This window comes from Danio rerio, chromosome 20, assembly GCF_052040795.2.
Source record: "Danio rerio strain M-AB ecotype USA chromosome 20, GRCz13ab, whole genome shotgun sequence".
Lineage (NCBI taxonomy): Eukaryota > Metazoa > Chordata > Actinopteri > Cypriniformes > Danionidae > Danio > Danio rerio.
Window position 1 is genome coordinate 31386095 of NC_141040.1, and position 15988 is coordinate 31402082.

The 15988-nt window shown below is 35.8% G+C and overlaps 2 protein-coding genes across 4 annotated transcripts in view; both read left to right on the forward strand.

The window, feature by feature from the left end:
* The window catches only part of kif26aa (kinesin family member 26Aa), a 159201-nt gene that overhangs the window by 57115 nt on the left and 86098 nt on the right, over positions 1-15988 (forward strand). The gene's annotated exons all lie outside the window — the stretch shown is intronic.
* LOC147839354 (uncharacterized) lies at positions 761-14789 on the forward strand. 2 transcript variants are annotated; one of them, XM_087298283.1, is made up of 8 exons: positions 761-813; positions 1543-1576; positions 1988-2034; positions 7547-9551; positions 9653-9739; positions 13117-13167; positions 13466-13531; positions 14272-14789. In XM_087298283.1, the coding sequence occupies exons 1-8, from the start codon at positions 799-801 to the stop codon at positions 14484-14486; spliced, it is 2520 nt and encodes an 839-aa protein (XP_087154409.1). In that variant the 5' UTR covers positions 761-798; the 3' UTR covers positions 14487-14789. The 2 variants fall into 2 exon arrangements, with proteins under 2 accessions (XP_087154409.1, XP_087154411.1); XM_087298285.1 differs by lacking the exons at positions 7547-9551; positions 9653-9739.

A 15988-nucleotide genomic window follows, 5' to 3' on the forward strand; every position in this document is an offset into this window, starting at 1 on the left:
TGGACATATTAAAGAGTTTTGATAATGATGTTCAGATAAGTTGCAATAAACAGTAGTTTATTCCCTTTTAATAATAAAGTAATGGATGTATGTAGGTGTGCATGGCCAATACATCACATCTAATACATTTATGTGGTCCAAAATGTTAAATTACCAAATGTTGGTATTATAATAAAACATAATGGACACATAATGGCAGTTTATTCCGCTATGGCGACCCCAATCAGGGACTAAACATGAATGAATGAATGAATGGAAACATAATAAAACACATGTTGTATTATTTACACCCTGACAGCAGGATTGAATGCCTTTATTTATTACAAGTGTTTGTAATAGTTAATGAAATTTTTTTTGTGAATTATTTAATAGTTCTAAATGGGATCCATTTATTTATGTGTTGTCAGAATACAGCATTTAATAATAAGGGGGTTCTTTGTATCTTAATTATAACTTTTTTTTCGTTAAGCTATTAAAATTCCCTTTAACCATAATGCATTTATTTAGTTAGAGCAAATATGTTCGGGTAATAAGCTGAATAATTTCGAGTAAAAGTTCGACTGACACATTAGAGCTGTCAGTGCTGGATTGCTGCTGAAGGCCATCCGCTGTGTATGCATGCGCCAGACTGCGGTTCAGTCGGCGACCCGCGCTAAAGCAGCGCGGGAGAGTGTGTGACACGTGACCGGAGATTTTGCGTCCCCACCGCGACCATCCCCTCCCCCCCACACACACACCTGCGACACAGCAGGACAGGGTCAGAGAGGATGCTGTGAGTAAAGGCGCGAAGACGTCAACATGTCTGAAGGACAGGTAAGTTTATGATTTGTACGATCACTTCAATATATTCGAATGTTTATGTATTGTTTGCAACTATATTATATCATAAAAATCGCGTTATTTTATGTCTCAAGCGCTTTTGATAATCGGCATAATCTCGAAGCTGCTTTGCAGAAAGTTCAGATTAATGTATCAAACTGACAATAATATTAGTTAGGGTAACTTTAACTGTAACGTTAAAGTTAGATTCTTACGATCGCGTTTTAAGCCAAACGCTGGAATTGCTAAGAGATTTTGCAATTTAACTGTACATTAAACGTTTATTGTATTTGCGTACATTTACGTATAATCTTCGTTTACTTTTGAAATATTGTTTGAATTCATGTTCTTGCCAGACTGCATATTTTTACCAAGATGTTTTGATCATTGTTGTTATTGTTAACGTTAGCGGCCTGCACGTGCAGCAGGCCTCTGGCCAGGGAAAATCTATTTACTTTATCCACAAAAATAGGAATGTTGTTCTTCAGTAATGCAAGAGACAATTTAAATTAATTCAGTACAATATTTCTAGTTTTATAAGGGAGTTTTCTAGATTAAAAAAATGCTAATTTTCAGTCAAATGTCATGAATATGTCTAGTCTTATTTCACAGTGTTGAATATTTAATTATTGTCAAATTATACTACAGTATTGCAGTTGTAATGACAGTATAAGGTAATGTTAGAGCATGATGTTTGACTGATTATCACACTTGTGCTTGCAGGACGATAAAAGTGACAGATACTCTGGATGCACAGGTAAAGTTAAGATCATGAATTGTCCTGTTAGCTAGTACTCAAAATAATCCTTACATATAAGAATCATACTCCACTTTTTGAGCCAGACTAACCTGAGTTTAACTTTGTTAGAGCACAACCTTTAAAAAAAAGAAATATCCAGCATAATCGTGCATTATTTTAATGGTTAACTAAACATAGACATTATTTTTAAGTGTTCTGTGTGTTGTTGATAAGGCTTTTGCTAAGTCTTCTGGATTTGTTATCCTATAGTGATATTTATTTTAAGGGTTTTAGAACTGTAACTAGTACAAGGAAACAAACCAAAAATGTATTGAAGTTTTACTGAAAGGAATGTTTTACTTTAGTATGAACAGCCATATTGGCATTGTTCATTGTCAACCTGAATAACATTCCTGTCATCTGTGACAGAATTTGCAGTGGATGAGGTGACAGCTTGTGCTAAAGAAGAGACAAAGGTAAGCAGCCACTAGTGATTCATAGAACTGTATTTTTCAACATCTAAACTCTCCAAAGCCATCACAAGTCATTAGCCGCATTTCTATGGAGCTAGATTTGTTTTTTTATTATTCAATCAAAAATATTTAGTTTTAAAGTAAAATTAAGTATGTTGTAATTAAAAAATTAAAGATTTCAAATAAAAAACACGTTTAATTTAAAAAAATTGGCCAATGATAATAAAATATTTTGGATTGCAAAAATAAACACTTGTGCTATTATGCAGTTACCACAATTTTCATTGCATACTCATTAATTTTGCTCTCTTTTCTGCTGTCTTTTATTGCACATGTAGAATCTTTGCTTGCAGGTTGAAATATTTTGCTTGTGAGTTGAAAAGTTTTGAACCCTTAAATGCCGGGGTTAAATTTGTGTCTTTATTACTCAAACAAACATATGAAGTTTGACCAAAACTAGGTAGAATGCAATTAAAAAATTAAAGATTTAAAATAATAAAAAAACATTTATTTAAAAAAATTCACACTGCAAAAAATAAACTATTGCCATGTTATGCGGTTACCACCAGATTAATGCACTGTGTGCTCATTTATTTTGCTTTCGGTTTTGTTTAATTTTTTGCGGATCTAAAATTTTTGCTTTTGAGTTGAAAAGTTTTGCGAGTTGAAAACTGCAGCTCAGTGGGCGGGATCTTCTGAAACACCTTATTCTATTAGTCATCTTGATTGAGGTCACAGATTGGCCACGCCCATTACATTTTCACGCGGTTGGAATGGACTGCCTTGCCTTCTGTGACAGGAGCGAGCTATGGCGAGCAGCAGGTCTTCTTCAAGGTAGGTTAACTGAAACTGTATAATAACTTGTGTATTACCATACATATTTCCCATCTAAATATGTTACGACTGCTAGTATTAAACTCTGTCTAGTCAGATTAGCTGTATGTCCACCAATATAATCTGGATGCAGATGCGATGGAGAACACAGTTGTGCACGTCTCAGCTGTGCACATACTTTTGAACACATGTATTGTTTTATTTATATATATATATATATATATATATATATATATATATATATATATATATATATATATATATATATATATCTTATATCTCTAATATATATATATATATCTTGCACATATTTCATCTAATGTTAGTCAATCGAGAGTATTCATCAATATCACTGACTAGACAGAGTTTAGGAAAATGTGGATGGTAATATACAAGTTATTATACTTACCTTGAAGAAGACCTGTTGCTCGCTCTGGTCACTAAAGGAGTCCAGTACAATCGCGTGAAAACGTAATATATATATACATGAGATGGACTGTAAACTCATTTTTAAAAGGTAGATTTAGGTCGCTGCCACGATTTTATGTTAAATTATAGCTGACAGGCATTTTTGAACATCCCTACTACTACTGTATTATTACTTAAACCGTATACCGTATAAAAAATACGTATATGTTGGCAAATGCACTACTAAATAAATGTATCTTCTACACATATCTTCCACATAAAAATATAATTTATACAGACACATGCTATAGTGCTTTACTATACTGCAGTAAAGTGTATTATACCATTTATGTAACAGTATTTTTGTTATTAAAAGCTACAGCTGGGAAATATTTTAGCTGAATTAATAAAATAAAATAAAACATTTATATTTCTTCAATGCAAAATAAATTCCAGAAAGGGAAACAATAAATGTATAAAAAATATATTTAAAATCACTTATAAAAAGTCAAAATCTACTATTGTCCAAATCCGACACAATTCCAGAAAATAATTCAACACACATCAGGTGATGATTGATGAGTTTAGTGAATAAATGTCTGGTCAGTCAGTGCAGATGTTGATGTCTAAGTAGACAATGCAGATGGAGACGCCTGTGGAATCATTGTGGATGTTGATTCGTTGATTTAAGACAGTGTAGATGTAAACGTCTGTGGAGTCAGCGCAGATGTGGACATCGGAGGAGTCAAAGCAGATGTTTTACGCCCGCTAAGACTGAGTGATCAACCTGTAAGGATAAATTGAAGAAACAGATGAGAAAATTGTTCTGATTAATGTAATATTTATAATCCACATATCTCTCGTGTCTATGTATTGTTGTTTTATAAATACATTTTTACTTTACAACTGATTTATACCAGTTCCTTTAAAGACCAAATATTTGCAATAATGCCTAAACAAATTATATAGCGAAGATCACCTGCAAACTGCCCTGTTACTTTTCAAAACGACTTCAACATTGTATATTGTGTTACTAACATTTGCAAACTCTTTACTAACATGGTTTATCACTCAGTAACTGAGCATTTTTTAAGGAAATCAGAAAGCTTATTATGAAGTGTGCACCTCTCCAACGTTAATTCTTTACTAACATAATTGTTCCTGATATATATATATCCAGTAAAATCATTAATTACTGCTTTGTAATAAACCCAAAGATGTTAGTAACACATCAGTTATAATGTTGGGTTAGTGGTAAGTCAGTTTACAAATGTAGCGTGTTGAAGTAGTGCACATTTTACAACAATGTTCCTAATTCCCTCAACTAATGCTTTGCTAGAGATAAATCATGTTAGTAAAAAGTCTACAAACATGAATGACATGCCTGTTGAACAATGTGAGCTGTTCAGTATTTGCTGCATTAAGTAACATTGCTATTTGTATAAGTTTCCGTTAACAAAAATGTAGTATTACTGAATAAATGCTGTTTATTTAGTTATGTTATCTAGTCAGTGAACAAATACATTATTGTATTTGTCCATAAACATTGGCTAATTGCATCAAGCTGTTAATATAAGGAGATACAATAGAACATGACTAAGTTAACGTTACCAAAGTTTATGCTAAACAAACTCGTTCACCATCATTTTTTAACTTATGCATTAATATGTTTAGTTAACATTAACAAAGATTAATTATTGCTTAACAGATATCCTGTTCATAATTAATTCAAGTTAACTAATGTATGAACTAACATTTATATGCGAAACGAAATATACTAAATAAATATTTGTCACGTTTGTAATGAAATATACATACACTGAGTTACTACATTTTCTAACAGTGGAGAATAAATATGATGCTCCAGTTCAAAGAGACAGTAGCTTTTGTCTGGAAACTGACTGAAGATTAATGGTTGCCGAGAATGTATCCCAGTCTGTTTGCAGACCTACTGTACACCTGGCCATCATCTACAGACAAAAAGCCTGACTTTAATAATACATCAATGTATATTTTCCAAAATACACTGGCCTTGCGTTGCCCTTTACAACTGTACAGTACTGATGGCCGACAGCTAATGTTAGTTTATCGAGAGAATTCAAAAATATCACTGACTAGACAGAGTTTAATACTAGCAGTCGTAACATATTTAGATGGGAAATATGTATGGTAATACACAAGTTATTATACAGTTTCAGTTAACCTACCTTGAAGAAGACCTGCTGCTCGCCATAGCTCGCTCCTGTCACAGAAGGCAAGGCAGTCCATTCCAACCGCGTGAAAATGTAATGGGCGTGGCCAATCTGTGACCTCAATCAAGATGACTAATAGAATAAGGTGTTTCAGAAGATCCCGCCCACTGAGCTGCAGTTTTCAACTCACAAAACTTTTCAACTCAAAAGCAAAAATTTTAGATTCGCAAAAAATTAAACAAAACCGAAAGCAAAATAAATGAGCACACAGTGCATTAATCTGGTGGTAACCGCATAACATGGCAATAGTTTATTTTTTGCAGTGTGAATTTTTTTAAATAAATGTTTTTTTATTATTTTAAATCTTTAATTTTTTAATTGCATTCTACCTAGTTTTGGTCAAACTTCATATGTTTGTTTGAGTAATAAAGACACAAATTTAACCCCGGCATTTAAGGGTTCAAAACTTTTCAACTCACAAGCAAAATCTTTCAACCTGCAAGCAAAGATTCTACATGTGCAATAAAAGACAGCAGAAAAGAGAGCAAAATTAATGAGTATGCAATGAAAATCGTGGTAACTGCATAATAGGACAAGTGTTTATTTTTGCAATCCAAAATATTTTATTATCATTGGCCAATTTTTTAAAATTAAACGTGTTTTTTATTTGAAATCTTTAATTCTTTAATTACAACATACTTAATTTTACTTTAAAACTAAATATTTTTGATTGAATAATAAAGAAACAAATCTAGCTCCATACATTTCCACTGTTGGGCTAGTGCGAGCCAGGGCTTTTATCGGGCCGGGCTGAGCCAATAGTCAGAGAGCTTGAGCAGTGAGGCTGAAATTATGTCGCGTTTCCACTGTCAGGCCAATGACTCGCAGTGCAGAATGCGAACCTATTAAATGCATTAAATGATGTATACGCATAGGCCTATGTATATTTATTCATTATATTAGTTTACTCGCTGGCCGACTGCTGGCATCGTGCATCGAGTGGTCTCGCCACTAACAGAGGGATGACCGAGCGCACCAGCCATAATATAAAACAAGAAGAAGGTAGTTTTGCTTTCGCTCACCCAAAAATGCTCTGTTTGCACGATTTGATTAATATCATCATCTCCAAATACTTTATAAATAATATTTCAAAACTCCTCCATTGTTTATTGTTTTTAGAAAATATATTTTTTTCCAGATAGGCCTTTGTAAAATGAAAGTTAAAAATGGCTTGAAACCGTTTAATTTATTTGTATTATATATACCTAAATTGATATAGCTTTTATTTTATATTGGTTTATTTATTTAATGTTTTTATTATATACAATATTTCTTTAAATTAATTTAATATAGCTTAGGCTATTTTGTCTAGATGTAATATGATATTATTGTGTTGAGTTGATACGTAATTTGTACGTAACAGCAGCAACGTATGTACGTAACATATTTTATATTATCTCCAAAATAAATATACCCAGCCGTTCACAGCATCTGCAGAGCAGTGAAGTGAGCACTCGTTCGTCGATCTCTCACACACACATACACGCATTTAAATATTTTTTATATGAAGGCGTATACAAAAACTTTAAATGAGGAACGCGAGAAAATTTATTTTTTGATTTCAAAGTGTAAAACAAAGGTTAGTTGTGTTAAATGATTTAATTTGATTGGTGAGTCTTATGTTAAGTATGATTTGTGTTTTCACCATGCCATCAAAACTTGTTATTTTCAGTTTGCAGTGCTCTCTAGTCAGCAATTGGCCCCCAAATTTGGTAGTGTGTTAGCATGCACTAGAGCACCTGTGCCAGATTTCAGCACTGTGTTTAGTATGCAGTCTAGACAGTGAGCCACAGTTATAGTTTACCCCAAAAATTGTATTTGTTTTCTATTTACTTAGCCTCAAAAGGTTGAAAACACAGTTTTTTCTTTTTAGCACAAAATAAGATATATATTTTTAAAATGTTACAAACTGGTAGCCTGTCATGACTACCAGCGATTCAGTGGCTGCAGATATACACATAATTTTAAGATGTCGTTGGTCTTGTCACTTCTGATTTCTAACTTGTGGCTTTTATTTGTAGCTTAACAAGAAAATACTTGGTTATGCTTCAGAAGAATCTTCATCAAGATCAGATATCAGTGAGGATGATTACGTGCCAGATACTGAAGAGTCTGACAGTAACACTTCAGAAAAAGTAGAGAGTTTAGTAAAAAAGATAAGTAATAATAAGAAAAAGGTAAAGTCAACTTCAAATGTTCCAGCATGTAAAAAAAGACGTGCGTCTCCTTCACAATTCTCTGCATCTGACAAACAGGACAGTTCACTTCAATCTTCTTCATCAGGAGAACATGAAGAATCACATTCACCCAATAATCTTAATGTGAATGTCATGATGCTCAAAAAAAAAAAAGATGGAGCCAGACTATATAACAAAAAGTTTTACTGCCTTTTCTGCTTCAAACCATTCAGTAAAATCGCACGTCACCTAGAGTCTAAACATAAAGATAAGCCAGAGGTGGCAAGAGCGATTGCTTTTCCGAAAGGCTCTAAAGAGCGAAAAATACAGCTGAGTTTGTTAAGGAATAAGGGGAACCGATGTCATAACGCTCAGGTACTCAGTGAAGGAAGAGGAACGGTGATTCCTAAACAACAATCCACTGCACCAGTAAATGCAAGTGATTATTTGCACTGCATTAACTGTTCAGCGTATCTGAAGAGAAAATCGCTATGGCGGCATATGCAAAGATGCCAGCTGAGCCAGAAAATTAACAAAATGAAACCAGGGAAAACTCGTGTTCAGTCACTTTGCTCATATGCTGAACCTGTTCCAGACAGTATAAGTGAAAGGTTTTGGAAAATGGTGCTTGATATGCATGACGATGAGATAACCCATGTTGTCCGCAAAGAGAAAATCATACTGAAATTAGGGCAACATCTCTTCAATAAGCATGGCCATGATGTTACAAAGCATGAATACATCAGGCAAAAAATGCGTGAAACTGGACGTCTTGTCCTCGAAGGGAAAAAAAATGGTAAGCTGAAGGAGGTGTCTGATTTCTTTATTCCAGCTAATTTCCCTTATGTTATTCAAGCAGTTCACAGTGTAGCTGGCTTGAACGAAGAGACAAGCACATTTAAAACACCATCTTTAGCACTGAAGTTAGGGCACAACCTCAAGAAGATGGCCAGCATTATTGAGTGTGATGCCATGATGGCAGATGATAAGAATAGTCTTAGCAACGTGCAAGCCTTCAAGCAAATATGTGACACTAAATGGAGTGAGTGTGTGTCATCCCAGGCCCTTCGTAATTTGAGTGAAGTTAAATGGAACTGTCCACAGCTTCTTCCGTTTGCGGAAGATGTGAAGAAAATGCATCAGTATCTTGACTGCCAAAGTAAGGCATATCAAGCAAGACTTGAGGAAGAACAAAGTATGAAGCACTGGGCAGAACTTGCCAAAGTCACGCTTTGTCAGGTGATACTATTTAATCGAAGAAGGGAAGGAGAGGTGTCTAAGATGTCACTTAATTCGTTTACATTAAGGGACACATCCTCAACTCATCCGGATGTTGAGCTTGCTCTGTCCGATCTAGAGAAGTCACTTTGTAGTCATTTTCAAAGAATCGAAGTCCGAGGAAAACGTGGCAGAAAAGTCCCCATTTTACTCACTCCTGATATGGTCGTCTCAATGGAGTTGTTGGTGAAGACTCGCCGCAGCTGTGATGTGCCAGATGAGAACGTCTTTATGTTCGGAAGACCCCAAGCTCTCACTTTCTTCAGAGGATCTGACGTAATTCGTAACATAGCAAAAAGCTGTGGAGCAAAGCACCCCGAGGCATTGTCCTCCACCAAACTGCGAAAGCACATGGCCACTATGTCCAAGGTGCTAAACTTAAAAGAGAATGAAATGGATAACCTCGCAGATTTTTTAGGGCATGACATCAGGGTCCACAGGCAATATTACAGACTTCCTGAAGGCACATTGCAGCTAGCAAAAATTAGCAAAGTCTTGATGGCCATGGAACGAGGACAGCTTTCACAGTTTAAAGGACAGAATTTGGATGAAATCCAGATTGATCCCCAAGGTAAAGTATTCCCGGGTTATTACCGGGAACACCAGCATTAGTTATAGACAATTGTTGAATGTTATTCAAAAGTTGTTGCCTAATAATTTTGTCTGTTATAGAGAAACTTTTGCTGGACAGTGATGGATCCGAGTCTGAAAATGAGATTGAGTCAACTGGAAATGGTGCCTCACCTTCAAATTCAGCAGGTACTGTATGTGTAATGTGTGTTATTTGTTTTGTGCTTAGCAAGGAATAATGACCACAAACATAGTAAAATAAAAGCAAATGTATGGTTTATTGTCATGTATTGTCAGTGTTAAGGCTTGTACATGTCATGGAAGAAAAGTGAAATGAAACTCAGGATTAAATCATGTTTGCTACTCTCCATAATAATGTCCTCCTGCTGACATTGTTGTTGCTGTTGTGTTTATCATACAGCTCTTGGTGTTTAGACACCAGTGAAAAATGCAGCTCCACAGTCATCTTTCCTCTGTGCATTATCTTCATTGCATGAAAGTGAAAGTGTGTTCGCCTAAACATGGAGGATATCACTTCTGCTGTTTACACACATCATTCACTTTTCTTTTCAGCTTGCTTTTAGTCCCGAAAAAAAACATTAAGGACAACATATTCTTAAAGCACACAGCACAATAAGTGACAATTAAAATTATTATTTTAAACATTTTCATTAGTTATGATCTTATTAAATTCTCAATGTTCTTCAACTGAAGGGAAATGATGGGAAAGGTGGAAAATGGTACACATTACTTGGGAAAAAAAACTGGGTGTCATTGCTGTAGTCATGCACACAGTGAGACTGGAGACAGGATAAATCAAGAGACCAGGGGCCTCATGTACGAAGACTTGCGTGGAAATCATACTAAAACACAGAAAAAAATTCAGATGTATGAAACACTGCGTACGCCAAATCTCGCGCATATTCTGTTTGTACATCTGAATGAACGTGAAACTGAGCGCAACATGCACGAGCACAAAACCCCTCCCTGCCTCCTCCCCCGTATGAATATGCTAATGACTCTACTTTGGCAAAACCCAACGAAAAAGTAACGGCAAAATGAAGCAAAAAGAGGAACTTTGAACAGAATGTGAATGTGAGGTGCTGTTTTCGGAGGTAGACCAGAGAAAAACTGTTTTATTTGCAAGTTTGTCCTCCAGAATTAATAACAAAAGAAAAAAATAGAGTGGGAGAGTTTAGCTGATGCGGTTAACAAAGTTAGGTCTGAACATCGCACTGAGTGGAGCAGGTAATCATTATTGGCCTGTTGCTTATTTTAGAGTCTTTGTGTGCAGGTAGTGGTATTAATCTAGGAGAACACAGAAAACAATGAGACCAGGAGACAAAGGCACCAGGACACAAAGAACCAACAACAGCAAACAGGTAAGTAGCAATGGGTGAGTCAGGTAAGTTCATTGGTGTGAACCGTAGATCAAACTCTGGGTAAGAGCAGAGTGACTGTTAATAAAAGGAACTGATGAGGGAGCGCAGAGGTGCGATAAAAATGTAAGCAGGGGATTTTGATCGGATTGATTAGGATTCAGGTGGGGAAGGTGGCTGTGGTGACTGCCTGAGATTACAGTCTTCTCCAGAGGAGGCTCCTGATACCCTTATGTGATGTTGGGGACGGATGGAGCTGATGACATCTTTGGCCACTGGCATCCACTGTGCCACCAATACCAAGCTTGCAGGAGCCAGAGGGTCTTCTACTGCCTGGATGTCCCAGTAGGTTGTCATCTGTGCACAGAAGGGTTTGTAGGCAAAGATGTTATAAGACCGCTGTGATGTGCTGGCACTATTTGGCCAAGTTAAGGGAGTTAATCAGGATGTCTTCAATATAGACAATAACAAAACAATGGAGGAACTCACAAAACACCTTGCATAATGAAAGATGGCTGGGAAGATGGAGAGTACATACAGCATGACCTGGTACTTGCAGTACCAAAAGGGTTGACGAAAGCTGTCTTTTACATCTTCCAGTCGGTAAGTAAGGCAACTGGACTACCTGGGAGTTCAGTGTGTGGTATTTAATGCTCTTCAGCTGCTTCAGAATGCAGCAGCACGAGTGGTCTTTAATGAAGCTAAAAGAGCACATGTCACTCCACTGCTCATCTGTATGCACTGGCTGCCAGTTGCTGCTCGCATCAAATTCAAAGCTCTGATGTTTGCTTACAAAGCGACCTCTGGCTTTGCCCCTTCTTATCTGCTCTCACTTCTGCAGATGTATGTGCCCTCTAGAAACTTGCGTTCTGTGAATGAACGTCGCCTCGTGGTTCCATCCCAAAGAGGAAAGAAATCACTTTCCCGAGCTCTCGCGTTCAATCTGCCCAGTTGGTGGAATGAACTCCCTAACTGCATCAGAACAGCAGAGTCACTCGCTGTCATCAAGAAACCACTAAAAACTCAACTATTTAGTCTCCACCTTCCTTACTAATCTGCAATTGCCTCTCTGGCTCCTCCACTAATTAAAAAAAAAAAATTACTAATGTTCTTGCTTCTTATACTTTCTTTACAGACCTGAAACTTGCCTACAGCACTTATTCACTGTTGCTCTTATAGTTGTGTAAGTTGCTTCCTTGTCCTCATTTGTAAGTCGCTTTGGATAAAAGCATCTGCTAAATGACTAAATGTAAAATGTAAATGTAATGCAATAATGGAGACTTCCATTGTTTTTGCCCACAAAGAAGAACCTGGAAGCAGGCAATGAGATTGATGATTAAGTCCTCCACACACTCCTCCATAGCCTTGTGCTCTAGGCAGCAGCTGGATAGTGCAGTCCCATGTCTGATGAGATGGAAGATAAGGGGTTGCCCATTTACTAAAGACATCCTGTAATGCAGAATACTCTGATGCGACCACTGACATGATTTGGGTATCAGGATTCAACACTGGACGTGGGGCTTGATGAGGCAGTCTATGAATAAATGTCCAGGGGCAGTGCAGAATAAACATACTTCAGCAGGTAGGTGGCATTCAGCTTCTGTGCTTGAGACGTGGGTAAGGTACACTTGCAAGAGATCTGGTACCGGAGTACAGGCAGCATAGGAGGCAAGCTCGTGAGTGGCGTTGGAGATATGGCAAGCAGATAGTGATTGGAATAGGCAATAGGCAGACACCATTACTCAATGGTGTTGTACATCATAATAGCAGAACGAATGTTTGGGTTCAAGCTTTGTTGATAGGTTCTAATGAGCACGGTCTCGTTCCACCCACTAGCTACTGTCAAAGTCTGGTGAGTGAAATTGCCAATGGTGGATGAACCTGGGTGGAAACAGAATAAATGTTTGGAGGTCGAGAGTGCTTCTGTGGCCATACTGAAAGCTTTGAAGGATTGGTTAGCGAAATGAACAAATGTGTTGACAATAACAGGTAAGTAGCAATGGGTAAGTGCAGAGTAATTGCTTATAAAGGAAACTGATGAGGGGTGTAATTAATCAGTTATTAGGGAACTGTGGTCAGGTGTACTGGGATTCAGGTTGGGGAGGTGGCTGTGACAACGGTCTGATATTGGTATTTAGGAGTTATTATTGAAAAATCTTGTGCTAAAAGAGATGTATTGTTTTTCAGAGAAATCAAAGAAGTCTGCTGAGGTTGGACAACACCAAGAACCATCCAAAGGTAATGAGATTTAAATAAAAAAGATGCTTTAAAAACTTCTGACGTTGTTATAATTGTGAATAAAATTCATTCTGTGCACTGCTTTTATGATTTGCCCTTTACTTGCTTTCATTATTTTTCTATTCTATATGTTCTATATTATATATTTTTATATCCTGAGGATGAAGTGAAAATATGTTTTGTTTCGACTGCTAATATTTTCTTAAATACATGTGTGACACATTTACTGGTAATTTACTTAGTAGGTATTCTGTGCCATTACTGAATAATGTTCTCAGTTGTACTCGTATGTTTGTAGGAGGCAAGAATCCTAAAAAACTGCAGCCGACTAGCAAGGACTTGCAGGAACCGCACAGAACAAAGAGTAAGCTGTTTTTTAAAATGTCTTCTGAAATAAGTTGCCCTTTCTGTTTTTCTTCTAAAGTTTATTCATGTACATGCAAGGTAGACGTCACAAACGGATTTCCTTCTAGTCATTATCCATGAATTCAATCAATACTGCCTGCTCCATACTGCGGGCACTTTTATATAGGGGCAGCAGTAATATTACATATACTGTTTAATTAAAGCCTTAAATCATGTTGTTGACTCACAAAGTTGATGCAGAATCACAAAAAAGTGCTGCATTTGCAGGTACAGTACAGTAAAAAAGTCATAATTAGTCATTTTTAGCTACTGCTTTTGATCTGTCAAACCTTAGAATCTTATGTAAATGTGGTTTTCTTTGCAGCTGCTTAACTGATTTGAATGTAAACAAATAAAAATCAGTTTCTGAAATTATCTGATTTTTGATAGCATAACATATTCGTTAGCATATGAAAAGTGGCCTGCATGCAGAAGCTCACAAATAACTATTAACTAAAAATTTTAGACATCTTGCTGTAATTTATGAGAATAGTTAAACTTACATGGTGACTAATTGCAAGCATTTTTTTCCTTTTATTGCTGGGTGATGTAAACATGACAGATTGTCAGCCATCAACTAAATTTTAGCAAAAATGTGTATACAACTTTAAAAACAATGAGACACACTGAAGACCATGAATTAGTTTTATTTGGTCTTTAAGTCTTTTTTTCACTAATTATGTTTTAAATTTTATTTAGGATCTTCACAAAACGAGCGAAGAAGGTGGTCTTTGGAGGAGATCAAGGCCGTGGAGAAGACAATGATGGAATTCATAATGTCTGGAAAGGTTCCTGGTAAAGCCCAGTGCATGAACTGTATCGAAAGTTCCCCAGCAGCACTTCAAAGTAGAAGTTGGGAGGGGGTGAAATTTTATGTAAAAAATCGCATTGATTCCCTAAAGAAAAAATTGTGAAAGGTAAGGACCTTCATCTAATTATTTTTTTTCGTGTTTGCCGGAAGAAAGAAAATATATTACTTAAAAAAATGTGAGAGGTAGGTGAAAGGGCCTTCACCACTGTTTTTTTTTCATGATTGTTGAAAGCAAGTTTGATTTCGTTAAAGCAAAAAAATGTAAAAGGGCCTTCACCAGTTTTGTCTTTGTTAAAGGCAACATGTATGTGAATCTTGTTTAAGCAAACTCAACATGCATCTGCTTAAAGAGCAGTATACTAAAACTTTCACGTTAAAATTTAAATAAATGTTTAAAACACTAAAACACTTCCGAGTTGTATTGAGTTTTTACATTCTCGTAAATTTGGCTATGTCTCCGTTAATTTTTATGCGTATCTCAGAATATCTAATAAAAGAAATGCTTGATAGAATGCCAAGATGCTCATACATTATTTAAATGCACATTAAAACAACATATGTGTACAACTGAGCAGGATAAACATTTTATTTTATTAAAAAAGCTAAGACTTTTTTCTGTTTACACCCTTAGAAATGGTCTATTGTAATATAACATAGAATAAACAGAGAATGCAAGATAAAAGTAAAATTCAATAAAATATAAATGCACACAATTTTCCCTTATAAATAACTCTTTAATAGTTGTCTAAATGTAATTTGTAGTCTTACAGTGACTTATTATAAAAATATGATAATATACTGGTATGTCATATTGACACCTGGTGGTTCCTTGTGGTAAGACAAAATAGCGACGTCCCCACAAGAATAGAAAAACCTGACAAAAATTCATTTTTTTAAACTTCAGAATTCTTGATAAAAAATTATTGTTTTTATGATAGAAAAATCCCCTGGACACATATGAGTTGAAATTATGGCTTAATTGTATTTAGAAATTGCTGTCCCCATATGTAACCTTCTAGTCACAAGTCCCCATGGGGCACAAAAACAAGTATGTGTGTGTGTGTGTGTGTGTGTGTGTGTGTGTGTGTGTGTGTGTGTGTGAGTGTGAAAGTAAGAGAGCAAGAGCAGTGCTGCATAATGAAATGCAAAGCTCTGTATTGAAATGTTGACTACAGGGGAAGGTCATTAGGCAGTTTACCTTAATTTGATAAACTTAAATTGATTGTCATGGCTGTTGTACAAAATGCAGATTTGTTTGATGGATGAGCCTCTCTTTTCTCTCCATTAGCTGACATGTTCAAAGTTTACTGTAAAATACTGAAAATGTATGTATGAAGAGTTATTTTATTTTGATTATTTTTACATACTGTTGACTGTTATTCAATTAGATATTAACTAGCATTTACGATTGATCGGTTTTCAGCTTGATTCTTTTGGCTGTGTACTATGTGAGAATTTAGAAATTTTGGTGACCTAAACACAATCTGATGGAGACAATTTTTTAATGTTCACGTTTTTGAAAAGAGTGTGTATTATGTGATCAGTCTATATCAACATTGTCTTGTAGTCCTTTAAAATAATCAGATGTCTGTTAGTAAGATGGCA

Bases quoted from the DNA above. Each gene is read 5' to 3' on its own strand.
- LOC147839354 (XM_087298283.1), top strand. The intron at 13,168-13,465 runs GTAATGAGATTT...GTATGTTTGTAG, and splicing joins ACACCAAGAACCATCCAAAG to GAGGCAAGAATCCTAAAAAA. The intron at 13,532-14,271 runs GTAAGCTGTTTT...AATTTTATTTAG, and splicing joins GGAACCGCACAGAACAAAGA to GATCTTCACAAAACGAGCGA.